This window comes from Pongo abelii, chromosome 11 (assembly GCF_028885655.2).
Source record: "Pongo abelii isolate AG06213 chromosome 11, NHGRI_mPonAbe1-v2.0_pri, whole genome shotgun sequence".
Classification (NCBI taxonomy): domain Eukaryota; kingdom Metazoa; phylum Chordata; class Mammalia; order Primates; family Hominidae; genus Pongo; species Pongo abelii.
In genome coordinates, this window is record NC_071996.2 from 67,666,754 (window position 1) to 67,694,170 (window position 27,417).

General features: G+C 34.4%; 1 protein-coding gene and 1 long non-coding RNA gene across 11 annotated transcripts in view; one reads left to right on the forward strand and one right to left on the reverse strand.

The window, feature by feature from the left end:
* SCN3A (sodium voltage-gated channel alpha subunit 3) overlaps nucleotides 1-27,417 on the reverse strand; it is a 115,732-nt gene that overhangs the window by 29,620 nt on the left and 58,695 nt on the right. For 5 of the 10 annotated variants that reach the window (XM_054549418.2, XM_063712838.1, XM_054549413.2 and 2 more), the window contains 6 exons: nucleotides 22,478-22,825; nucleotides 21,317-21,449; nucleotides 19,720-19,958; nucleotides 14,841-15,014; nucleotides 13,529-13,885; nucleotides 11,233-11,703 (listed from right to left, as the gene is read on the reverse strand). In XM_054549418.2, coding sequence (XP_054405393.1) covers nucleotides 11,233-11,703; nucleotides 13,529-13,885; nucleotides 14,841-15,014; nucleotides 19,720-19,958; nucleotides 21,317-21,449; nucleotides 22,478-22,825 — 1,722 coding nt within the window. The remainder of the gene's footprint in view (nucleotides 1-11,232; nucleotides 11,704-13,528; nucleotides 13,886-14,840; nucleotides 15,015-19,719; nucleotides 19,959-21,316; nucleotides 21,450-22,477; nucleotides 22,826-27,417) is intronic. The other 5 variants (XM_054549417.2, XM_054549416.2, XM_054549419.2 and 2 more) reach the window with 4 other exon arrangements.
* LOC129058016 (uncharacterized) lies at nucleotides 13,634-22,789 on the forward strand. The gene is made up of 3 exons (XR_008522824.2): nucleotides 13,634-13,793; nucleotides 21,440-21,550; nucleotides 22,558-22,789. It is a non-coding gene; the product is annotated as an uncharacterized LOC129058016 (long non-coding RNA).

A 27,417-nucleotide genomic window follows, 5' to 3' on the forward strand; every position in this document is an offset into this window, starting at 1 on the left:
TTAATGATTTCAAAGCCCCCATTAACTTTGGTAGCTGAGTGTTAGGGTCACTCTGCCGAAGCCTTCTGAAAGAGTTATTGTGTTATTTTTTAAAAGGCCATAAACACAGTTCATGTTGGGGAAATTTGGCTCAAAATTCCTGATTTAATGAAGACATAATGCAAATGTAGTTTAATATTTTACAATGTGAACTAATTAAAGGGTAGTATCCAGATGATACTTTCTGTGGTGTTACTTTAAAGGTGATATTAACCTGACATTAGCCATGTCCAAATATATATATCACGAAAATTACTTTAAGTCAAAATACAATTTTTTACTAGAGTACCTCCTAGGCTGGAGTATGGTAAATAGAGAAGCTAGGCCATCACTTTTGGCTGATAGTTCTTAGGGTCGTGATAGCACAATTTTTTTTTTTTTTTACCATTAATTTCCTCTACATTATGGAGAGGTGGGAAAGCCAAGACATCTTCTCCTCTCCTAGGATTTTTCTGCTTCTTATAGCCAGGATATTTTTATTCATTCAAGAAAGACCTAGGAAAATTACTGCTGGGTAGAATTGTAGCAGCTTCTGGTGTAACTAAGAAAATACTGGATAATTGTTTGGTCTCAGCCACTAACTTTTTCTTCCAATTTCACTGGTAGTTTATGGGTTAATTACTATGGCTTTTGATGAGTGACAGCTATAATATCCACTTTATAAGTAATAACAATAAGAAACCAAAGTATTTGAGGTTAATTATAGAAAGTTTCATGTTTTTTTTTCCTCTTGGCTAATCCAAACTTAATAACTTCTGAGCCTCATCATAGTAAACCTCAACCTCCTGTATGAAGCCATTCTTTCTTGCATGATTTTCTTCATGCTAAATTTTATAGAGCATTTAATCTATTATACTTGTTTCCTTTGACCAAATATTCTCCTAAATATATGTACATATTTACATACATCTATATATATACACACGTATACCAACTACATACATACACACACATATATATACCGAAAGATCCAGTATATCACCAAGTATAGAATAGACACTGAATAGTTATTTTGAGTTCATGAAGAGTGAATCGGTGAATGTTTGAATACCTTTTAATGTCACTTTATAGAGAGAATTATAGTCTTTAAATAATTCTATCTCTCCATTTTGATATATAAGTCAAGTCTGGTCCTGAGAGAGTCTATCTAATTATATCAGAAAATGCATTTTCTTATTAAATAGGAATGATTTAATAAAAAATATATGTTAATAATAAAAAAGTAATTATACATGTATACACACACAGGTACTTTTCCATTTGAAAACTTTAGAATATATACTCACCCTTCACTTCCCATGTTACCACTGCTAATATAATTGTGAGATGTTTAATTTTTCACATTATAATTCTTCCACGTATTCTGCAGATGTCTTATGTTTAATACAAATACATACATATTTAAAACAAATCCTTTACAGCACAAGTCCTAATAACCACTAACCTGAATGACAACGGAATCAATCGTTTACACATATGGACCTCTGGGTGTATTTTTTTTGATATTGGGAAGGTAATTAGATTACATATATTTGTGAATGTGGTTAACTTGTTTGGATATAAATAATCTCTATTCTAATAGCTCTGGAGGTTATGTATTTATACATCTTAAGGTAGAGAGGGACAGTGATCACAGTTCACCTCTCTCCTCCTGGCATTATGAGGCACAACATATCTTTTGACAATGGACAAGGAAAAAACCCTGCCACCATTCTACTATTGTCCAAGGAATAGAACCCATTTCATGGAGAATTGCTTTACAGTTATTACAGAGATTTTCTGATTATAAAGATAATCTTTCAGGCTCTAGAAAGCCCCTCAAGGAATGCTCAGAGGGAATCTTGGCAAAGCTTTTGCAAGCTCCCAGGACCCTTATGAACCAAAGCTTAGAAGATGGTAGGTTAGTTTGCATTTCACTAAAAAGTGTTTTATGGGAGGCTTCCTTATCTGTGAAGGTTGACATAAAGTCAGCTTTCCCAAGTTGAAGAATCTGCCTCAGTCATGATTTAATCTTTTTTTTCCCCCTTGGGACAGGATCTCATTCTGTGTCCCAGACTGGAGTGCTGTGGCATGATCATGGCTCACTGTATCCTCAACATCCCAGACGCAATTGATTCTCCCATCTCAGCCTCCCAAGTAGCTGGGGCTATAGGTGCATGCCACCGTGCCTGGCTAATTTTTATTTTTATTTATTTATTTACTTATTTATTTATTTATTTATTTATTTATTTATTTATTTATTTATTTTTTGAGACGGAGTCTCGCTCTGTCACCCAGGCTGGAGTGCAGTGGCGCAATCTCGGCTCACTGTAAGCTCTGCTTCCCGGGTTCATGCAATTCTCCTGCCTCAGCCTCTCTAGTAGCTGGGACTACAGGCGCCCGCCACCATGATCGGCTAATTTTTTGTATTTTTAGTAGAGATGGGGTTTCACTATGTTAGCCAGGATGGTCTCGATCTCCTGACTTCGTGATCAGCCCGCCTCGGCCTCCCAAAGTGCTGGGATTACAGGCGTGAGCCACTGCGCCCGGCCCACCTGGCTGATTTTTAAATTTTTTGTAGAGATAGGGTTTTGCCATATTGCCCAGGCTGGTCTCAAACTCCTGGGCTCAAGTGATTCATCCACCTTGGCCTCCCAAAGTATTGGGATTATAGGCATGAACCACTGCACCTGGCCAATTTAATCTTCTTAGTCAGAAATGCTACTACATTATTTTTTAATGCCCTAGGTCACATATTTATCATAGGAAAGTACCTATCTTTTAATTCTAAGTTATGAAAATATTGTATCAACTATATAAAATTTCTAAAGTTATGCATTTACCTACATTTATAAATTAAATTGTGAATCACCTTCTTATTAAATTACATCAGCTTACGAATTATGATCTACTACCTGATATGCTTTAGTCACTGGATACATAAAGAACTTTACTGCTGTATTTTTTAAATCACTAATGTACACCCCGAAAAACTATATAAGCATTTTAAATTGTATACATTTATATAATACATATCTATACTATATACATAATTCTATACACTGATATAATCTAAATAATCTAAACATTTTCTAAATAAGTTCAACACTTTGGCATTCACATTCTAGTCAAGGGTGGTTTGTGATACATCTTATTATAGCCATAACCAAAATGACCTTCAAATTCATTTAAAAGCATATAACTGATTTAAAAGCAAGTGACCAATAAATATAAAGAATAACTTACTTTCTTTATATTGCCATAGCTGTGATACTACAATGATATAAAAAAAAGCAAAGAAACCTGAAATTAAATTTACCATATTAAGGAACTAGATGACTATACTGAATAACTAAATTCATACTTGTTCTGAAGTAGTTAGAAAAATATAATTGGGAATATAGGCATAATAATAGAAAGCTTCCATATAAAACCACATAGTACAAGTTCAAACTTGTTTTCTTGTACTATTTTCTCCCTACTCCTCCAATATTTTATGGCACTTAAAGGTTAAATTCTTCCATCCCTTGTAGAAGTGACTGGGTCTACAGAGGGATGATGGCTTATGCTCTACAAATGCACGCTGGAAAGCAGGTTTTAAGATGCAACATTCTCCAGGCCTAATTCAGCCGCAGAAAACATGCCTGGCTGTAGCAGAAGCCCGGCGCAATGCTGTGGAAGCCGCACGCTGATCCAAGAACCATGTCCTCAAAGACATGGTACCTGAATATGAAGTTTTCAAGAAGGTTAACTACAAATACCACTCACAGGAATGGGTTATTTCAACATAAGAAACAATAGAGTTAACACCCAAAAAAGGCCATGAGACCATTCCCCGCCACCCAATAGCGTGAGCTTATATAGAAATTCCCCCATATGACAAATATTGCTCTTGATTTTAATCCAATTAAATAATGAAATTTAACTTTCAGAGATAGAAGAGAATGTTAGCAACTGGCCTACTTCCACTGAAATGCGCTCACATTTCATTTATTTTCAATCAGCTATCAAATATTTGACTCTCACAAACTGCTGTATGATTCAAGAGGCAAAATAAAAGATTCAGCCATTACAGATTGCCTTTAAAATCTAGCCATTTCTCTAAAAAGTTGTGGATTTTTGTCTTACTAGTAGAAGAGGAAAGTTTTGGTCATACACACTATCAGGGCCTTAGTCTGATCTTTTGGATATGCATAACCATATCTTGACTTATGATACTTCACCTGAAAAACAAGACAGCCACACAGTGAAGCCATTGGGTTGCTTGTACTAGGCGGGAAGAAAAAGACCAGTAGCTCTTTTTTTTTTTTTTCACGATCACTTATCGAAAGATTAAAAATATGAACCACCACCATCTGGTTTGCCTGGACATATATTAAACGTACAACATCCCCGGAGCTCCTTTTATTTTTAAAATAGCCTGAATAAGAACATGGTATGTGAAACTGAAAATAATTATGTTGTAGTTGAAGAGTAGAGTAAAAGAGCATCAAAAAGGAAAAAGAAAAAGGCCATTTGTTTTCAGAAAGGATACAGAAGTATTCATCTGAACCAGCTTTAATTTTTTTTTTTCCAGCAGAAGTACACTAAAGCACCGAGACCATCTTTAAAGGTTGAGATGGGTTTAAAATGGCTATTCACACACCCATCTGCTCCTCTCAAAAAATTATCTCACATTCAATTTCACAAAGAGCATTTGGAAGACACTGGCCATGTAACAGAGAAACTGAAAGCTAGAGTCATTATTCCATTGCTTTCCAAATTCCAAAAACAGCACAAAGCCTTTTCCAGAAGGGCATGCGCTCCGGACCTTAGTCAAACATCTACTTTCAAAGTTTCCATTAAGACTCTGAAAAGGAGGGAATCCTGTTATAAACACGGTGTAAATAATAATATGCCAGTACCATTTAATTCTATTCTGCTGGTGAAGAAAAAAGAAAAAGAAATCAGATTTTCTTCAATGACTAATAATGTTGTTGTATTCTAAATCTAAAAATTTGGTGCTGAATAAAAATTGCATAAATCACCATGGACTGTATCTTTGTTACTATTTTCCATTGATAATTTTATTTCTGATTTTTTTGCATTCTGCAACTAATTCTCAATTATCCCTAAGGAAAATAAGAGTATGCATAAATTAAACCTCTACAACCCCAAACTAATTAGATATTCCTTGTCACCAGAAGCCTTGAAAACTGCCCAATATTTATGAACTCTTTACATTTCCTTCAAAATTTCCCTCCCAGAACCCGCACTCTGGCTGAGATTCCAGTAAGCAATGGAGAAAGTTGAGTGAACAGAATAAAATAAAAGCTCATTACGCCACAAATCTACAATAATCTTGGGAGATGCCCTTTACTCCTCACAAAACTAAAATTAATAATTAATAACTGAAAATAGTAAATTTTCCAAGTCTCTTTTTTGCCTGGTCAGTTTTGGGTGGAACATTTAGGGAGAAATTAACATAAATCATCGACATTTCAAATAAAAAATGGGTACACGAGGCCAATTACTTAATGATCAAGATATAATGAATTTTCATCCCATATATCATGATGCTTTCCTTTTTTAAGTTACAATGATCACTATGGTTTTACAGACATAACTTTTCCCAACCTACATGAAAATCCAAGATATGTGTTGCCCAAATGCATACAGACTATGGCCCTTCATCTCCAAACCTCAGGATCACCCTACTCTTTTTTTTTTCTTTTTTCTTTCTTTCTTTTGTTCTTTTTTCTTTTCTTTTTTTTTTTTTTTACAGAACCTTTCCCCCAAAACATGAAAGCAAATATTTTCATCTGGAGCACATGAATCGGATAGGCTGAAAATTATATTCATAGATCTGAATATAATGATCTGAAAATGGCAGTACTATCAGAAAAAAACCCTGTGAGGCTTATTTTGGTAATACAATTTACTTATAAAGGCTGAATCAACAATAAAAAGTTGTGGTCTTATTTTAATGAAATAAAAGCAGAGAAACAAAAAAATGCATGCCCTCCTACATCCCTGACTATATTGAACCATAAACATTCCTATCAGGTTTTAAAATAGATATTATAAATCCTATAGAGCATGCAATTGGTTTTAAAAGGCTAAAGACTAAATTAGAAAACTCATGAGCAGAATTAAATATGATGTTGGGATTGCCCATCTCGCCTGACCATGCTGTGATGTGTCACACGATTCAGCAGAGAGCAGCTGGGCAAGTCTAGCACTTCCTTGCCATGGCAGGGGAAGGGACACAGCTGAGTAGCATGCAGGCCAGTCAAAACTCATTTAGAACGTGATTGTACATGTACAACTTGCTTGGATAACCTGGGTAAAAGTGGTGGCACGAGCCTCTGGCTTGTTAAAAAACACCAGAGCTGCGTTCTTGATGGCTCCAGCTTGATTTTACTCCTGTGAGAAGTAAGAATGGTAAGCGGTGAAGGTCACAGTATGATATTGCTAGATTGTGTTTGGAATTCAACTTCAAATATGATTGTTAAAAGCATTTATTCTATATCCTTCACTTAGGAGGACAAACCAATAATCTTTCAAGAATTAAATTGCAAAAATTCATAGTTATATAAATATTTCAAGAAATCATGATTATGAGAACTTAAAAAATATAAAAACAAACAAATTCTACGTTAGAGCTTCTCAAAAAGATTTTCATAATTCCAAGTTTTTGCAAGATTAAAAGAAATCACTATTTTGAAATCCATGCCTTCAATTTCCTGAAATTTTTTCATGCAAAATTGATATTTGCTTTCATACCAGCCTATTTATGTTAGTGGTATTCATATATACAGATATAATATATATACACACATATATAACATATATAACAGCAATTCCTATGTTTATCTCTAAAAACTTCTAGGGATCATTTCTCTTTAGCTGCACTAGTCAGGTATCCTTTATTATGAAAATGAACAGAAGAAATACAGTAACTAGAGTATCCAAATACCATCTAAATTAATGATCAATTTACTGTCTCCTCTTCAAGCAGACATTTCATGCAAGTTTTTTAGTGAAAAATGTATAACTCTGGTGGGTTTAACTTATATGAGTGCTCACTTTATTAGCAAAGAGGAAGGATATTCTGTGCTCTGCAAAGTAGAGTTCAATGTTCTCTTGCTACTTGTGTCAAAAACCTAAGAAACATGAACCAAAATGTCACTTTATGGATGTTATTTTAAATGTGTTCATGTGTGTGTGATAGTTATTAAAAAGGAATAACCCAGCCAATATAAGTGTGCACCTGAAGTATGCTAGTAGCTTTTGGAAATTTCAAATCAAAAATGCACTTTGCTAGAATTCATCTAATCTGCTCTATAATATTAGAACATGCTGGTATTGGCTTTTTATTTTAAAAATAGTCTACTTTTTATCTTGTGCGTGAGCATATATGAGAGTTGCCCTATTACTTTTTTGGTGGGTTTTTAAAGTATTCATTTTACCAAATCATTCATATAAAATTTATTGTTGAATTTAATATTACTGTGCAAGATAATTTGAAATTTTATTCTAGGTTTATAAAAATACATACCTTTATATTTATTTAGTGATTTTCCCACTAACATATTTATATATTTTAAATAATTTCTTTACATTTTGTAATTGAATTCTATGTATTCAAAATTTAGCTTGAAAGAGGAGGATAAAGTAGTTATTTAAATCACCCCATAAGACATTTTTGTTCAGGTAAGAAATGTTTTCCAGGTACATAACAAAGGAGAGATTTATATCTTGTTATTCTAAATTTATGATGTTTAAGCCATTAAAAAGGCATGATAATGAGCAGTCATTTGAAATATCTGTGGTCATTATGAAATTTTAAAAATACTTTGGAAACCAACTGTTCAGTAGGAGGAAATTAAGATATTTACTTTCCATAAATCTGATGTCAAGAAATTCTATGGTATTAATCTAGAAAAAGTTTTCTATCTTTTAGCTTTTCTACCTCTTTTGATCCCAAGTTTTTATGCTATTTTGTCTCTAGTTTTCTCTGTTTTCTTTCACTTTGTAATTACTTATTTGATGAGCTCCTCCATTTTCAGGGAATCAGGTAATTATAAAATCTGCATTATCAAACATTATACCTTATTTTTAAACACTGACCTCTAACTCAGACTGTTTCCCAACACTGACACTTCTAATTCAGTATATCACAATTGAACTCCTTTTCCAACATAAACTGGATAGTCCTTTTTAAAGGCCATTTCAGAAAGTGGCATTGCTGTTTTTCCATTTTCCCAGATTCTTTAGTAGGTTTGTCAAGTTGCCAATGAGTCTCAATTCTCATTACTTACTGCCCTAGCTGAGAATTTTATCACCTCATTGCTATCGAATGATTATCACCATATTCCCCAAGATAATCTTTCTTCTCTTTCACTCTAAACTGTTTTACTCTTTGATATCAAATAAATGTTCTTAAAATACCACTTTCCAATTGCCTTCCCCTTCTTCAGAACAGAAAATAGCTCCCTATTAACTCCAAACTCTTTGGCTTACTTTAAAACTTTATAATCTGAAACTACCTCACACATTCAAACATATTTTCCACTATATATTCAACCAACACTAACCTCATGTAGATTATCACTGCATGATAATCTGCAATGATAACCCTAAACTCTCTTTAATACCAAGCTCACTGTCAGCTCTAGTTTTTCTTTAGTAAGCTTCAGCATTTTGCTTTCTGTTAATCTATATTTGTCCTGAACTTTGAGGCCTATTTCAATTTTATCTCTTCCATTTAGCAATTATTCTTGCTCTGCTCAATACCTATAGCCTTATATGCAACCTGACAGGATTAAACTTTGGTTTTTTTTTGTTTTTTTTTTTTTTTGAGACGGAGTCTTGCTCTGTCGCCCAGGCTGGAGTGCCATGGTGCAATCTCCGCTCACTGCAAGCTCTGCTTCCTGGGTTCAAGCCATTCTCCCGCCTCAGCCTCCCGAGTAGCTGGGACTACAGGCTCCTGCCACCGCGCCCAGCTAATTTTTTTGTATTATTATTATTTTTTTTTTTAGTAGAGACAGGGTTTCATCGTACTAGCCAGGATGGTCTTGATCTCCTGACCTCGTGATGCGCTCACTTCGGCCTCCCAAAGTGCTGGGATTACAGACGTGAGCCACCGCGCCCGGCCAGGATTAAACTCTTTAATAGGTCTTTAATGATTTCACGAGTTCATGTTAGCTTACTCAAATATGTTGAGATTTCCTTGAAGGAGAGTGTTGTTATAGAGCTCTCCTTCACCCCTAGTATCCAGCAGATTGCTGAATTCACAAAAAGTGCTCAGTAAGTTCTGGTTAATTGACTGGTATTTCTTCTTACATAAATTCATGCCAGGTGATGGGAAATAAAATTAGAGTTGAATTCTTGGTTTGTCAGAATGAGCAGCATAAATTAGAGTTGAACTCACTTAGCCGACTTCAAATGGAATTCAGAGAAAAAATATCACTACTTAATTTTGTATGTATTTTACCTTTTTCAAAATATTTTCCAACTTATTATTATACTATCTTTCAGAAACTCTAAAATACCTGAAAATAGTCAGGAAGCTATGAGTTGTAAGATTGTCAGCTACCTATTATAAGGATTTCAGATCAAGTTTTGTTGATACACTTATTTAAAAAAAAGAGTTCCAAAATATACTCACAAAATCAGACATTGTTGGTTTGGTTCCCACTGTGTCAACATTATACCCTCAAGCTAAAACATGTCTTTGATAACGCCATCTGTGCTAGACTTACTTCGTACTCATATATATTAAACGTCTATAAATAAATAATAGTAAAGAATTTTAATCCTCTTTTCCACAACACAGGATTGAAGAATTAATACCATTACTATTATGATAGAAACTTAAGAATACTAATCATGCAGTAGGAACAATTTCCTTCCTTCCTTCCCTCCTTCCTTCCTTCCTTCCTTCCTTCCTTCCTTCCTTCCCTTTCTTCTTTCTTCCCTTCCTTTCTCTCTCTCTTTTCTTTCTTTCTTTCTTTCTCTCTTTCATTCATTTGTTCGTTCACTTGTTCTTTCTTTCTTTCCTTCTTTCTTTCTCTTTCCCTTTTTTCTTTCTTTCCTTCTTTCTCTTTCCCTTTCTTTCCCCTTCCTTCCTTCCTCCCTTCTCCCTCCCTCCCTTCCCTCATTCCTCCCTCTTCTCCTTTCCCTCCCCTCCTCCCTCCCTCCCTTCCTTCCTTCCTTCCTCCCTCTTCTCCTTTCCCTCCCTTCCTCCCTCGCTTCCTTCCTTCCTTCCTTCTTTTTTCTCTTTCCTAGTAATACAACAGTAAGAGTAGGTTTATTAATCTACAAAATAACTATAGCCCTCAAGTGAAGCTTTTTAAAGTAGTTCTTAGTATTTTCAAGTTGCTCTGGAAGACTATAGATTTGCTCATCCTTGACTGGGCAAAATATAATCAGTCCTACTTGTACTTTCCTAATGTGTATAACACTTTCATAAATGAAACACTATCATGGTGAATAAGACTTTCAGAGGTTAACAAAAGTACATAAAGTTTTCACATAAAAATCATAGCAAAACCTAATATAGAGAGTAAGGAGATGATGAAAATAAGTTTTTTTTAAATAACGTAATGTAGTTGAGAGTGTAATGTACTAAATAGCATCTCTTTTTTGGAAGGCTACTTTTTTTTTTTTTTTTTTTTTGAGATAGGGTCTTGCTTTGTCACTCAGGGTTGAGTAGAATGATGTGATCATGGCTCACTGCAGCCTCTACCTACTGGGCTCAAGCAATCCTCCCACCTCAGCCTCCTTTGTAGCTGGGACTACAGGCATGTGCCACCATGCCCAGTGAATTTTCGTATTTTTTTGTAGAGAGGAGATTTTGCCATCTTGCCCATGCTGGCCTTGAACTCCTGGGCTCAAGAGATCTGCTTCCTTGGTCTCCCAAAGTGCTGGGATTACAGGCATGAGCCATCATGCCCGACCAAAAAGGCCACATTTTTTAACCACATTTTCAAATGATCAAGAAAATGAATATACTAAATACTCAGAATGGTTTAATTTCCTCTGAAAAGTTGGAATTTTTAGAAATCCATTTCCCAATAAAGAGTATCTTGTGATTTTCCAACATCACTATATACATATGACTTTCAATATTACTTTTTGATAATGCATATAAGCACAATGAAAATAGTAAATAACTGTAGTACATGGTTATCATAGGAAATGGAACAAAAAGTTTAAAAGCATTCTTACCTCTTTGCTTTCTTCTAGTTCTGACTCACTGCTGAACTCTTCAGTATTTAAGTTTTCAAAGTCAGACTCTCCAACAGCAATTGGCACTGTTACGGTGAGGCTGGGGTTGTTTATGAATGACATATAATCATTTTCATCGATTACGTATTTTTCAACACTGCTTCCGGTACCTACACCACTGGTGGTTCCATTCCCATCTCTAAGATAATTAAGCTCTTTGCTTATTTCAATTCCAGTATTATTGGACATGCAGCTGTCTATCTTATTGCCTTCATGGATTTCTATAACTTTTGGCTTTCTAAAAAAGGCTTTTCGGAAACACTCCCGTATCTTATTTTTCACATAATCGATTCCCTTTTGCATTCTTCCTACTGCAATCTGCAGATTATTCATTTCATTGTCATCATCTGTAGCAGCAAGGTTGTCTGAGCTAAATGAACTCAACAATAAGGCCAGAAAGAGGTTCAGAACCTAAAAGACAAAAAGAAAAATGTCTATTTTAATACTGAAATATGCATTTAAATAACAGCCTAAAAAGGGAACTCATAGATCTTTGCTAAAATTATTTCAACAAATGTTTATTGAATGCTTACTATATTTCAGATGTCATGTCTAAGTCACATACTCTTTAAAGGACCTAATAGCCTGCTCTAAGGGCAAAATGACAAAACAAGCACCTCTTCTTTTTTCCTATTGGGAGGGACAATAGGAAAGCAGAGCTTCTAAGAATTAAATGGTGTCTACTCAGGTTTGCCAGCGCAAAGACAAAATCCCACCCTCAAGGATTCTGCCAATGAGAGAGAGAAAAAAAAGATACTTTCATCTTAATCATTTTATCTTACTTCATCTTACCGTTTCTTTTCTAGGGAATTTCTAGCTTTGTGTATATAAAGAATGAACTTATTTATTTAATAGCCTGATGATATGTGCCAAATGATGTACTTGAAATACAAATTCCTTTGGCCCAATGGCCACAAACTTTTATAACAGCAGAAATTTCTAAGTGCAAATTATATATGATTTAACATGTTTCCCATCAAATACACTTTGAAATTTATGTGTTCAAATAGCTCAACAGATGGAGAGAAATCTAAAAGTATACCAGGGTTTAGGCTAGACCCACATAAGTTACTTTTCTTTTTCTTTCTTTCTTTGCGTGTATGTGTGTGTGTGTGTGTGTAGAAAGTATGGGGCAATTTTAACTCTCAGAATATCATGGGATATGAAAAAGTTACCCAGCCAACTGATAAGTTATGGTTAATGAGGAATAATTCATTATTTCTGATGTAAAAGAAAATTTATAATAATATTTTTAGCTTGAAACGTAGTTATTGAGTTTCAGAATATGTTACACTATAGACAGACATGCAAGGCAAAAGCCCCAGTTTGTTTCCTTATTTCTGTATCAGATTTTTTCAGAATCTAGAACTCCCTAATATACTATTCTGGAGAAAAAAATTATATGTCGGTAGGTATCCCAGTAGCATTCTTTTGAACAAGTTTATCTGAAATGTATCCCTCAAAGGAAAGGCCCAATATGATGGCATGAAGAAATGCTTTGCCCACGCATGACTGAGAAATTAAAGCATTAAACATATAAATATATAAACTATGCTTTTACATTAGTGATTTTAAGTCACAGTTAAAAGTAACTCCTTTGAGTCTGGACAATGTCCATACATATGAATAATTTAAACTGTAATAATTGGTTTTCCTTCAGTAATGCAAATTCAGGGAAGAAAACATTTTGTCCTCTTCCAAGTTACTTGGATAATTACAATGCATAGCTAAAATATAATGGTCTACTTCGTTGAAATGTGTCTTCAAAATTTGGTACTATGCAACCTATGTCTCTGAGTAAGCAAACTACATGAACTATGAATATGCAAAGAGCAATTTGATTATAGAATAGATAGTTGTCCTTTTAGATTTAGTAGAGGTCATTTTCTTATCAAAACAATATTAGGATACAATTCTTCTTAGTGATAAAAATTTACTTTCTTTGAAGAAGAAAGGAAAAATCTAATATTTATGCCCCCCCAGGCATTCATAAATACACGTGATTTAATCTTTACATTAAAGATATGATTTCAGTTTTGTTATTCGAATGTCATAAAAAACGGGAAACCAGAGCCCAGGAGAAGTTAAATAACTTGCTCATTCTCAGAGTGCTAATAGGGGGATTTCAGTCTAGGCCACTTACTATAAACCAGAGATATGTTTACCACATCTGGCCACCTTCCTAGCTACTGTCTGCTCTTGTTCTAATTTATGAGCATTTGTAATACATACATACCACAAGGTTTCCAATGACCATGACCAACATGAAAACAATAAGGCACATGGTTTGGCCAGCGACCTCCATACAGTCCCACATGGTCTCTATCCACTCTCCACACAGCACGCGGAACACGATCAGGAAGGAGTGGAAGAAGTCGTTCATGTGCCACCGTGGGAGCGTACAGTCATCATTGATCTTGCAGACACATTCTTTGTAGCTCTTACCAAAGAGCTGCATGCCGACCACAGCAAAAATGAAGACGATGATGGCCAACACCAAGGTGAGGTTTCCTAGAGCCCCCACAGAATTGCCAATGATCTTAATTAGCATATTTAGTGTGGGCCAGGATTTTGCCAACTTGAAAACTCTAAGCTGTAATCAAGTGAAAAGATGCTCTTAGTAGTAATCATAATATAATTTTAGACATTATTTTATTAGTATGTGGTATCATAGAACCATATGTGGTAGATGTAAAAACTCAAAATATACTGAACTGATTCAATTTCAAATCCAGAAAAAATAGTGTTAACAATATTAGAATTGTAAATCTGGTCATAATATCATTTAAGTGCAAAAATAAAAATAACACATTTCAGAAATAATAAATAAAACATTTCTGATTCATCAAAAGATATGCCCATGTAAACAGGTATTTTGATTAGATACATTTTTAAATTAGCAAACTAATGTTACCTTCAGGTTCTATTTTAGACAGTAAAAAGAAATATTAAAAGTATAAATCATATATTTTTATAGGCAATATAAAATTAAAGTGAAATAACCTAAATAATGTGATAAAAATGTACAGAAAAAAATTGAAAAAATATACATTTTGCTTAATTTTCAATAAATTTTACATATTTCTCAATAAAATTTTGTGATAATTCAAAAAGTTTTTTATACAATTATTTAAGATACTAATAACATCAAATATTTTCCCACATGTTGCTTTAAAACAGTCCCCAGTCCTAGAAGTAGGGTTAATAAAAAGCTAAAATTAACTGGGGCCTAAAATTTTTATTTGCATATCTTTACAGACTGTAAGGCCAAAAAAGCTTCATAAACTTAAAACACAGTTTTAGAAAGTATTTGTAGGTTTTCTAATGTGCCCTACATACCTAATCATTATAAAGTATTTCGAACGCTTTCATCATTCTTAGAAAATGGTTTATACTTATCTTTAAAGAGGATGTTTATATGTTTTCTTAGAATGTCATATATTGATGTAAATTTAAAATTAAAATTAATAATTATATAAATATACATTGATTCAATTTCAAAACAAATGTTGTGCCAATGAGCGACAGGGATATATATAAATAGATACCAGTCTGAATGATCGCAGTACAGACAATCCCTCCACATTTGACAGACCAAGCTCCATTAAACTGAGGCTGACAATAATTCCGTCAAAGATATTCCAGCCCTCTTGGAAATAGTAATAAGGATCCATGGCAATGATCTTGAGAACCATTTCTGCTGTGAAAATCCCAGTGAAGACCTGAAAAATAGAGATCAGCACTACTTCAAGAGCACTGAAAAACACTGATACTACTCGAATTTATGAAGAAAAACATTAACAGTCAGGAATAAAAATATCTAAAATTTAAAGTGAGAGAATGTGACAAATCTGTCCAAGTCTAGCTTTTTTTTATTTTCATTTTTTATTTTTATTATTATTTTTTTGAGACAGAGTCTCCCTCTGTTGCCCAGATTGGAGTACAGTGGAGTGATCTTGGCTCACTGGTTCAAGTGATTCTCCTGTCTCAGCCTCCCAGGTAGCTGGGATTACAGGCATGGGCTACCTACCATGCCCAGCTAATTTTTGTAATTTCTGTAGAGACAGGGTTTCACATCACGTTGTCCAGGCCAATTTCGAACTCCTGACCTCAAGTGATCCGCCCGCCTCAGCCTCCCAAAGTACTGGGTTTACAAGCATGAGCCAACACACCCAGCCATGTCTAGCTTTTTTTTTTTTTCTTCTAGGAGAGTATTTTATCAAGTAGAGTGGTATTATTTAATGAATCTTCTCGATTTCCAAGAAAAACACCAATTTTAAAACATTTCGTGGTCTACATTTTAAATCTGGTATTGAATAACAGCTACTGAATTATTGCCCTTGTTGGTACACTCCATTTCTAACATAATCACAACCAAATTTATTTCTGGGTAGTATCACATCAGGAACAAATCCACATATTACTGAAAGTTATTAAAAATTGATTTCATAAAAACCATATTTTGTTTTTGATTTTGTGTTTTTTAAGGGACACCATCTTATTTCTGTAATTTTATAAACATTCCTGAAACAAGAGTAAGTTTGCCACAAATTGTTTATAATAACGATCTCTGGATGTATGCCTCAGAATTAAGGTTAATGGATTAGTAGAGCAAGAAACTGCAGTTTTAATTGAAACCAGCAGGAGAAAATACTCAGTATGCATATACATGTAATTGAGATTAATAAGTCACTTGAGTGGCTAGATAAATGTGTATTTGACAATAGAAAGAAAAACAATGAAACAAACACAACATTTATTTTTTAACTCAAAACGATAGGCTGAGAGACACAGGATATGAAGAATTATGAAATTACTCTTGCAGAAAATCTTTTAAAGCAATTCTCTTAATTTGCTATAGTTACAAGTTGCAGTTTATGACTGTAAAGTCAAGCTTTGCATTTACCAAGATAAATCAGCCTTTATCTTGAAGGAATTCTGTCAAAATAACAGTATAACAATTATTTAATTCCACTTAAAAGAAATCTTGATCCACCCTTACAAATATATAAATCCAGCTAACACTTCATTTTTTCCAATCACAGATGGGAAATACCCATCACAGAAAAAAACAGCCTAATGGTAGTCACCCATTCACTCAAATAGAAATAAAATGTATTTTAAGCAAGCCTAGTACATGAAAATCCAGGTATATGGTGAAATGCCCATTGAAAAATATGTTTTTCATTTTATAGAATAACACATCAAAGATTTTTTTTTCAAATAGTGAGTTTGCCTGGTAAATGTAAAATAAGTTCTAACTATACAAATTTTATTTCTTGTATAAAACTTTTAGAAGCAGCTATTATTTGAAAGAGGCACTCTTGATGATAGAAATATATTATTTAAAGTGAGCTAGAACCATCCAGGTAAATAATCTACAAATATCTCTATAGAAAATCATAAGGTGATCTTTTCAGCTCTTCTAAAATGACTAGATCTCATGCCTTTAAAAACATATACCCTAAATTTACGCTTATCTAAAAATGTAATCCTGCCATAAGACTTTTTATTAAAAATAATTTTATTACAACTAGCAATCCAAAATGACAGCTATATCTCTGTAAATGTTTTCAGTTAAGGCCCTAAATATCAATGGGATTGTTTTTGGTACATTTTAATCTAGTTTCAGCATTGTCAGGTAAGTTGGAAATGTTTGTTATGATGAAGATGTTGTCTAACCTACTATAATTGATAGGCTATTTTTTGCTGATTGAATCTCTATGATGGGTGCAAGCATTTTATAATGATTAAAAAACAAAACAAAAAAGATACTCCACAAAAATACAGAGCACCTTAGCAAAACTTAATTGAGATTCAAGTCTCTTGATACTCAAATTTGATTAATCTCATCAACAAGGAAGTGATGTAACTTTTATGTACTGCAGAAACAGAATGCAAAATGGGGCATATTGATCTAAGTTAAGATGGAAAATTCCACAATTCAATGTCCTCATGTAGAACATAAGGCAGTATGCAATAATTTGAGCAGTAATAAACTAGTCTGTAGATATTCTAAATTTATTTTAATGAGCAAATTATAAGCTCTCCACAAAACATTCTGTGTAATCATCTATGATCTATAATATAGTCCTAAATCAGCTAAGCACCAATGATAGAAATTCTTTCTTTCTCTCTCACATGCTCTCTCTCTGCATATGTATTAAATATATGTATTACTTTCGTATGTATAAATATTTATGATAAAGGTTGTTATAGGTAGGAAATTCTATGGGTAGATATTCTATGAACAAATGCTTTGTAAATTATGCAATGCATTATTGATATGTTAATCATTATAGTAAGGAGGTATCAACCAACAGAGACAGTCAGTTTACATATTCTCCTATTTTTATGGATAGAAATAAATAACTCAAGTCTGTTCCCTATAATTTATGCTCTCTTTCTTGGCAAGTTTTGTTTCCTCAACACTAACCTGAACTTATAGATGGTTCTATCACAAAAAATCCAGCAGGCATCAGTCTCTCATTCCACTTTCCCACCTCATTATTTCAGTCACTACCCATAAAGTCATAGAATTGTAGAACTGGGACATACATAAAAAGTCATTTAGTCCAACACACTCATTGTTTATACGTGTGTTGAGAAAATAGACTCAAGGATCTAAGTGACTTTTCAAAACCACACAGATATTTACCATGAACACTTTGACTAGGACCTAGATTTGATGCTTCTGTCTAGTGCTTTTTCATTCAATCATCTTATAATCCAGCCTCTCTTATCCTGTGTTTCCATACTCAACTGCTTCAGCATTGGAATTCTATATTTCGTGTTTCAGTCTGGCAAATTTCCAAAATCTTCCTTCACCTGTTCAACTTCCCTAACTGTCCAATATCCTGGGAAAAATACAAGAACTACACCAGAAATATTTTCCATCATTATTTCAAAGAAAGGTCTAAAAGGTTAATAGCATATATATGAGGAAGGAAACTGTTTATTGAGCACATGCTAGATGCCAGGCACAGTCTAGGTGCTTTCACATTACCTCATGTGACCTTCACAACAACTCTGCACGAAGGGTATTATTACGCTCATTTCAATAATAGAAAACAAAGATTCAGATTGTTTATCAGACTTGTCCAGAGGCCATATCACTAGTAAGCACTAGGCAACTAAGGCCAAACTCAATTCCACTCGACTGCAAAGCCTGTGCTGTTTTGCAAAATCATGCTACCTGAAGCAGCCTTTTTGGGTAGGTATCAACCAGTGGGTTATTTATTGAGTGACTAGCATGTAAACACTGAGAGAGGCAACGGAAAAATGGGACACGGCCTTTGCCAAAGATGAAGAAAATCTCAAGAATATGGTGAGTGTTCTACTGAGTCAAATAATGCAGATAATTTGAGGTCACTTATTAGGGCACACAATTATCCAATTGTCCACCAGCATTTCCCTTCCCCCTTCTGTTGGCAATTGCTCCTTCAGGCATGATTCCTCAGGACTGCCATGTTTTCAGCATGATCCCACCCTCTGCCAAGGCTGATTAAATCAGAGGTGAGCATGTGACCCAAATTATGCCTAAGTTCTATCAGGAGAGTCTTTGGAATGAGACTCAAAAAGAGATTCATGGTTTTCAGTGTAGAGGTTGTAAGATGGAAAATCAGTGAGCTCTTACTGAACATTTGTGGACCTAAAGACAAATGATGCAGTGAACTTGTGGGCCATATCTAAGCCCTTGATGAAAACTGTTCCTGAAGTCAGACTGCAATACTGCCCTTTACTTAGTTTGTTAGTCTACCTTTTCCCTCCATTCCAGTTTTCCCACTACCCCTTGCCCCAAGTTTGTTTGCGTTAGTACAGAGAAAGCTCTTGATTAATAATATATGTAAACCCTTTTCTTACTTGTTCACTCATTTTGATCAGCACACACAGACACAAATGAATGCTCAGTAATTTGAACCAGAGGTATGGCTAAATTACAAATGCAAATTTAGCAGCTATTTGTTTTCTTGTATGATTATCACTGAAGCTTTTTATTAGGTAGTTAACTTGAAACAATGATGTTCTTTTTTTCATATACATCAATCTTTGGGTCATCCCTTCAATGGACATGATTTTTTAGAGGCTGTGTGGGTTAAAACCACATGTTTGTGGAGCCAGGATTAGATCTCCTGGTTTATCTGGACCCACATTTCCAGCAAGAACAACTGTAAAGATTTTGAGACGTTTACAACTGGTAAGACACCACGATCAATCAGCACAGACATTGGCTTAAACAATCAGCGCTCATACCAGTTGAGTTTTAGGCTGTATCTCTGAGATTCCCTGTAATATTCCTTAGATGTTTCTTTCTATGAGGAAAGAGGATATAATTTTTGGGTTCAACACAGCACAAATAGATCTTTCCCTTTGGTCTATCTCTCCCACCTCTACCAAAGTAAATAAGTAAACTTCAAGTGTACTTACCAGGTTTCCTACAGTCAACACACTACTGAATTGCTCAGTCATGGGGTAGTGCTCCATGGCCATAAAGAGGGTATTTAAGACAATGCAAATAGTGATGGCAAGATCAACAAATGGATCCATAACAATTAAATTCACAAGATGTTTTACTTTTAACCATGCATCACAGCAGTCCCAGATCAAGAACACATTGGCAAATCTATACCAGCATGGCGGACATTTCTGTCTAGATTCTTCAAGTTCTGGAGGGATAATAACAAGGAAGAGTAGTAAATAACAACAAAAATGAGTTATTATTGCTAGTAGATTTTACATTATTTAACAAAATTGATGCTTATATTTGAAAATAGAAGTTCATATTACTTAAGAAACTTGAGAAGACAATCCCATTAAATATTTTCAGAAAATGTTAATTAAAATGTCATATAGATCGACTTTTTTCTCTTTTGAATACAGAAAATAAGCACTTTGAATTTAATATTTTGCTTTTAAAATGACAAGGTTATGATTGATTAAATTGCTGTATTCTCTTTGTCAAAACAGAATTTTAAATAAGCATTACACAACTATGAAAATTTTAAATAATTATTGTTTCTTCTGAAAGTACCTTTCTAAAAACATTGCCTAAAGTTGTGATCCCTTATGTGTGTGATAACATTTATGAACTATTCTCTCCTCTCATAGTTTTCATATCAACGTTAATCTTGCACACAGTGAGAATGTAGTATGCCCTTCTTTTTAGTATAAATTCAGACTCAAATCTACTTTTGTGGTTTGTATATATCTTTTAGAATTTTAGCATCATGTATTTAAAATATTGCTTGAAATTTTAATGGATGAGGCCTGTTACAAAATAATTATTATGTGACTGTATATCTAATACACCAAGAAGACATGATATAAAATGTAATTGAAGTTTTCTAAAGAACATATGTTAGAATTGACATATAATTGATCTAAAAAGGGCAGTACTAATATATTCTCTCTCCAGACTTCAAGGAGTGAGGGCTGTGTGATGTATGAACAAGTTTAGTGTACAAATAGTTGCTGCCCATTCCTCTGTGTCAAAATCAACAAACATTTCTTTCTGTGGTCCTTTGGAGGAATGTAATTGTTGCTGTGTATGTAGAAGATGGAAGAGAGACCCTTTTGTAGGATCTCTCTTGGAGTGGAGGACAGGTTTTGATTTGTCCAACTCATTCAAGTGCTCCCACAACCCTATCAACACTTCCATGCCCGAAGAACAGACTAAAGCCTGAAAGAAATGTGTCCTTATGCTTCTATATACCAAGACTTAGAAAGGGGGAAGAGTTTACTCTATTTGCATATGAGTAACATAACATAAGAATAAATCCTCACTGATATAATATCAAGTGTTGAAATATCACTCTGCAAGCAAGGTAAGGACTCAAGTCAAAAAGAAATAAGGCCAATATTAGTTTTTGTAATCAATGTGATAATATACTCCATATATCACATTCTTAGGTCTAATATATAGTTTTGATCTGGGTAACAGATTTCAGTAACTCTATGAAAAGAAGGAATAGTTCACAAAGCACATAATCACAGAAAGTTGGCTGTTCCATGACCTGCTTCTTACCTTCCATTGTGTTGGTCAGAATGCTGGCTATGCTCATGGCTCTTTGCCTTCCAGAGGAATCCTCCAGCATCTCCATTGAAATCTGGTAAGAACTTAACCTTCTCTTTCTGACTTCCGTTTCAGTGGTGGTGCCCTGCAAACCAAATACTGATGGCTCAAACCACTCTTCCCAATAAGTAATACAACACCACATAGCATTTCTTTGGCAAATCATGCTACATGCAATTTTTCCAGGTAAGAATTTTCAAGGAATAAAATATTGAATTATTGCTAAGTTATAAACAGTTAAAAAAAAAAAAGTTATCACAGGTCTTTAAGAGGAATTCACCAGCGGGATGCAGTTGTATAACACAATTATATTACAGAAATATTTTAATTAACCTGTCACAATTTTCGAGGAAATTTGTTGTAAACATGCTAAAGTCATTTATTATTTTATTTCATTCAGGTGAAAATTATTTTTATCTTCTATCAATGATTAATAATCAGATCAATCTCCCCCCCAATAAATATTATGATTATATAGTCTCAAGGCTGAATTATTTTCTTTGAGGCTATATTGACAATATTGACATATGTGGGCCAATTTTTTCCATGCACAAACACAGATGTACGATGAAATGTGTGTGCTTTCCTGAAATTTCTTTAATTATTTCTATGTCTTATCCTGTTAAAAAACAACACATTTTAGAGTCATTTTAAAATAGCACTGTAAATATTGACAGTTGTATGAAATTGCCCATTATCAACAAATTGGTTATAATATTTAAAAAATATGAATTTTCCAGAATATGAATAGATAATTATACAATTCTTGGTGAATATACATCTTATAGATTTGATGGTGAAAATGTCCATTATTTGTCTCGGTAGGTCCACCAAATTTGCAGATATGTATTTCATAGCAGACTCTAAAAACTGGGCCCTTTTAACCTAAAGCCATGGTCCCTTACAATTAATTCCCATACAACAAAAGCTAATGGTCCCGTACAATTCAATTGATTCTCAATATTCTATTGTTTTCCCTTTGATTAATCATGTATTATTTTTACCAACTTTCATTTTGAGGAAGCAGGACGGTATAACAGCCTAAACTGTCCAGGCTTTGATTATTTCAAATTGGTGAATAATGTCAGTAGCAGCTAGGTCATCTATTATCACCTCTGGGGGAAGTTGTCCAGTAGGTGACGTTAGAGCTGAAGGTCCACCCACCAAGGAAACCACACCATTGCAATCCACAGTGCTGTGCATCTTCCCATTTGCTGGAAGCCCTGGCACCATCCTGGATGACATACTGGCCTGACTAACGTTACTGTTGCGTCGCTCTCCATGTCTGTGTGGCACAAACAGTGAGTCTCTCCTGCTTTCGCTGTCTTCAAATGTGCTGTGTTCATCATCAGCAAAGTCATTTTCAGATCCGACATCCTTTGCCCGACCTCTGAAACTGAAAATGCTTGTTTTGCTATTGCGTCTTGGGGAAAACAGGGAGCCACGGATACTCAACAGAGACTGCGGAGAAAGCAAAAAGGAAAGGAATGGGATGGGGGTGGGGGGAGAACACAATTATTTAATAAAAGTATTAATATTAAAGGATCTATTTTCTTTGCAGTTAGTATACTCTTGCTCTTAAACATGGATAATCAAATTTATAGAGGACACGTATATTTTGATATTTTTATTAAAGCAAATTTAAGTGCAAAGAGTGTTTTTCTGACTAACAATACTGATTTGCAATTTACTAAGTATACAACCACTTCATTTAGTCTTCACTTTAGGTGGATTGGGTTATCATAATGCTATAGGTTAGGGACCAGATGCTGAAAAGGATAAATGATTTCTTTTGATGGGAGTGGTGGTTAAACAAATAGTAAGTAGCTCCTACTTCTTAATGCTATAATCTGAAGGGAATGCAACCTGGAGAATAAGTTTTGGCTCAAGTGAGAATGTTAGCTCAAATTTAAAATATTTGTTTCAAATGTTGCATTGTAGCCAATATTTCACTTCAGGATAATTATTTTTAAAAAACTACTATTTTTCCATTCTCTTCTTTTGAATTCTGAAAGAAAAGTAGTTTACTCTTTCTCTGAAACTGTTTGTCTCTACCTACATGAGAATAGAAGTCACAAAACTTACCTACAATGTTGTCTTCCAAATTTGCTAACAGTTTCCCAAATGGCAACCAATGATTCACCTTATTTGAGAGACTGTATGTCACAGCAAACACAACAGAGAGGATACCTAAACTGCTACATAAATTACTCTTCTTGTGTAAAATATAACACTGGCTTATAAAAGCAAGACATATAACATGACTTCACCAGCTGGTGGTGTAAAAAACAACATATACTTCCGTTTTATTTTAATTATATTAAAGAGACAATTCAAAATCTTTTTCATTACAGCTATTCCCAAATAAATTAAGCAAACTATTTCCTAGTACCAGAAAATGAGGATTTAGCTTGAAGTTTCTTCTTTCACATTTTGAAAGGATTTTAAACTAGCAACCCCAAATAATTCTGTGTGTATTCTAGTCTTGCAGATAGTTTTCAAAAACATCTCTATTCAGTCTGCAGAATATTTGTTTTCTCCCCTTATCACGAACAATGGCATTCCTCCTTGCTCTCTCATTCCCTTTCCTACTTCTCCTCACACCCAGGGTAATATACATACATACATATACATATACATATGTCAGCAGCAAACATTCCTGGATCTTCTCTTTCTTCTAAGCTTTAGTGTAAAACCAAATAAAATGATTTTAGTGGAAAAAACAGAAAAAGGCAGACTGTCAAATTTATTCTTGGTTCTTCTGCCTAATTAGGTCATGCTTATTTTCTTAGGCCCCATTTTTAGCTTTATTTTTATGGCTTTTCCCAGACTGCAAAGCACCAGAATAATCTTTGTTGTCCTCTGTCTCAGTGATATTCTGGAAGGATATTATTCATTAAGAAGTGCTCTGTTCCTTTGGATTTGGTTAGACTCTCCACAGGAACTATTGGCTGTCCAGCTTGTCCATCGGAGGCTGTGTCTATGTGACACTCAATTCCTGTAGCAGGTTTGTCTACCGAAGGGCAGACAGTCGAGTGATTTTACAGCAAAGTGATCAAGAGATTAGATCATGAGAAGACATTAATTCATCCCCCCATTAATAAAGAATGCTAATGTTTTTAATTTCCTCAGACTCCATTTAAATGATCAATATAATAACGGTTATATCTAGAACTCGTGTTTTTGTTGTTGTTGTTGTTGTTGTTTTGAGGCAGAGTCTCGCTCTGTCGCCCAGGCTGGAGTGCAGCGGTACAATCTCGGCTCACTGAAATCTCCACCTCCTGAGTTCAAGCTATTCTCCTGCCTTACCCTCCTGAGTTGCTGGGACTAGAGGTGCCTACCACCACACCTGGATAATTTTTGCATTTTTAATAGAGACAGAGTTTCACCATGATGGTCAAGCTGTCCTCGAACTCCCAACCTCAGGTGATCTGCCCGCCCTGGCCTCCCAAAGCCCTGAGATTACAGGCATGAGCCACCATGCTCAGCCAAGAAATAGTGTTTTGAAACATTTGAATGTATGTGAATCACTCTGAGAGTTAAAAATATATATTTTTAGGTCCCAGATTTTGGAATATGGATTCAGGAAGTAGCAGATAGGACTCTGGAATCTGAATTTTCCTGACACATTCCAGGTGACTCTAACACAGGGTGGACCTCATCCTACACTCAGAGAAATACTAACTTGGTTTTACATTAATCCCTAGGATGACTGAGTATAATCACCTCAATACACCTATGTTCTGAAACTGTCTCTGGAAACTGAAAATTGGTCTACACAGTATTGGTTGGGAGTATGTGGTACGCGTGTACATCCACTATGTATCTGGGACATGCCTTTAATTTGGATATTTTTATGTCAGGTATTTTCAAAGGCGTTCCAGATCTCTGAGTTTATTTGAAATTTCTATTCACTCTTTGGAATGTATAATAATGGGTGTGAGCGCAGCTTTCAAGGCAACAGAGACGGAAAAAGAAGATAACAGAAATAGCATTCAGAGAAAATAAACCAAAAATAACACACTAGAAGATGCAGCAGAGTGGAGGGAATACCCACAGCTGCGGCCACACTTTCTCTAGGGAAAACCAGCTTTAATGTTTTAAGGAGTGAAAGGCCATCTTTCTTTGCCTCAGGCATGTCAAAACATATTTCCCAGGTATCTTTCTCATCTTGTTCCCAGAAGATAAATGTAGACTCTTTCTTAATTTTCAGTAACAAAAGGCAAAATAGAAGAAATTAGGTCTGTAAGACACAATCATGCATGTAGGGTTTGGATTCAAAGTGGGTTGGGAAAAGTCAAGATGGAAAAAGATGCTGGGAATTTTAAGATGTTCTAGTGGGAACAAGGAAAGTGAATATTTGTCGGAAGTACTTAGCATTTTGAGGTTTCATTTTATACTTTTAAGTATTTCTTTATTTTGTACAACTAACATATATTATCTGTTTAAAAATAATGTAATAAACATAAAATAACATTTGTAATTTATGTGAATAGAAGGCAGGGCACCCACAATTTATGGCCTCTCTGCTTTGACATTTTCAGAAGATACATTTGATTGAACAGTATTTACTGTCTATCTTATGCTTCCTGTCCCCACCACCTTCACTGATTCTCTTTCTACCAGATCCCTTTTCTTTTTACAGAAGCAGAAACTGTAAACCATTTATGGTATATTTCTGCTTGTTAGTTGTGTTAATGCTCTTAGTCTGTCTTTACTGGGATATGCAAATTTAAAACTAATAGATTATTTCTTTCACTTTTGAAATTATCTATCTATCCATCTATCTTCTGTCTGTTTACAAATATAGAATGAACGACATCTACCATATGTATGTACTGATTCTGTTTTTAGTATTAAAACACTGGCCATCAGCTAACCTCTCTGATCTTGCCTGTCTGTGGTTCACTCAGCTCCAGCAAACCAAGTCTACCAGTTGCTCCTTAAGCACTCCAGGCATGCTACCATGTCAGGGTTTTGCACTTCCTCTTTCATCAGCTTAGAATGCTGTTCCTTAAGAGAGCCTCTTTCTTTGCGTCCTCCAAATCTTTCCCAAAATGTCTTAATAGTGAGGTCATTGTAAACCACCCTATTTAAAATTTTACCTCCAATTACGGCTCCTGTTCCTCTTTTCCCGCTTACTTTTTTTTCCCCTTAACATTTGTTACCTTCTAACACAGTCTATAACTTATTTATTTTGTTCATTGTCCGACTTCTTTGGAAAAAATTTCCATGAGGTCAGTGAATTGAGTCTTTTTTATTCTTTGAGGTATTTTCAGCATCTTGAACTATGCTTGCTACATAGTTGGTGATCAATAAATATTTGTTGATTGGACTGAATGAACTAATCTACAAACTTTATTTGAGCAAAATGATGAAACAATAAAGGAACTAATACTGCTATCAAATTATGTATATACATTTGTGAGTAATTGAAACTCCTCAGAAGTTTGCTTTCCCTCATTTGAAATTCATTCACCGATTTTAACTTAATAAGAGACTTACTCTTTGTCGCACAGATTTTCTGTATATTGCTTAGTCCCCTAAAACTCTTTAACGTAGGTATTCTTACTTTATTTTACAGAAATTTTACAAAGTACAAGTGACTTGACCAAGGTCACAGAACTAGTTCAGAGTTGAGATATGAACACAAAAGTTTGTGTTCACTGTAGCATCATTATGCTATAGTCTCATATACTCTTAATTCTAATAACTCCTAATAGTTTTAAGAATTCCAAAATATCAAGGGTGACTGTTTAAGAAAAAAAAATCTGATCTGAGAAACCAAGTTGCCCTCCAGAGCTTCAAGTTAATTCCAAATGTGTTATACTGATTTGATAATATATTTTATATTTGTATTACACAAGATAGTAATAGTTGAATTTCTTGATATTGATGTTATCTGCAGAAAAATGGCTTTATGTTAAAACTCTTTGTGTATTCATGTCCATTTTGTTCTAATATGAGAATACAAGTTTTAAGTTATTAATATAGTCTACTTTTTTCTTTAAAAATATTTGCTTACATATTAAAGATAGATTATAAAACATTCA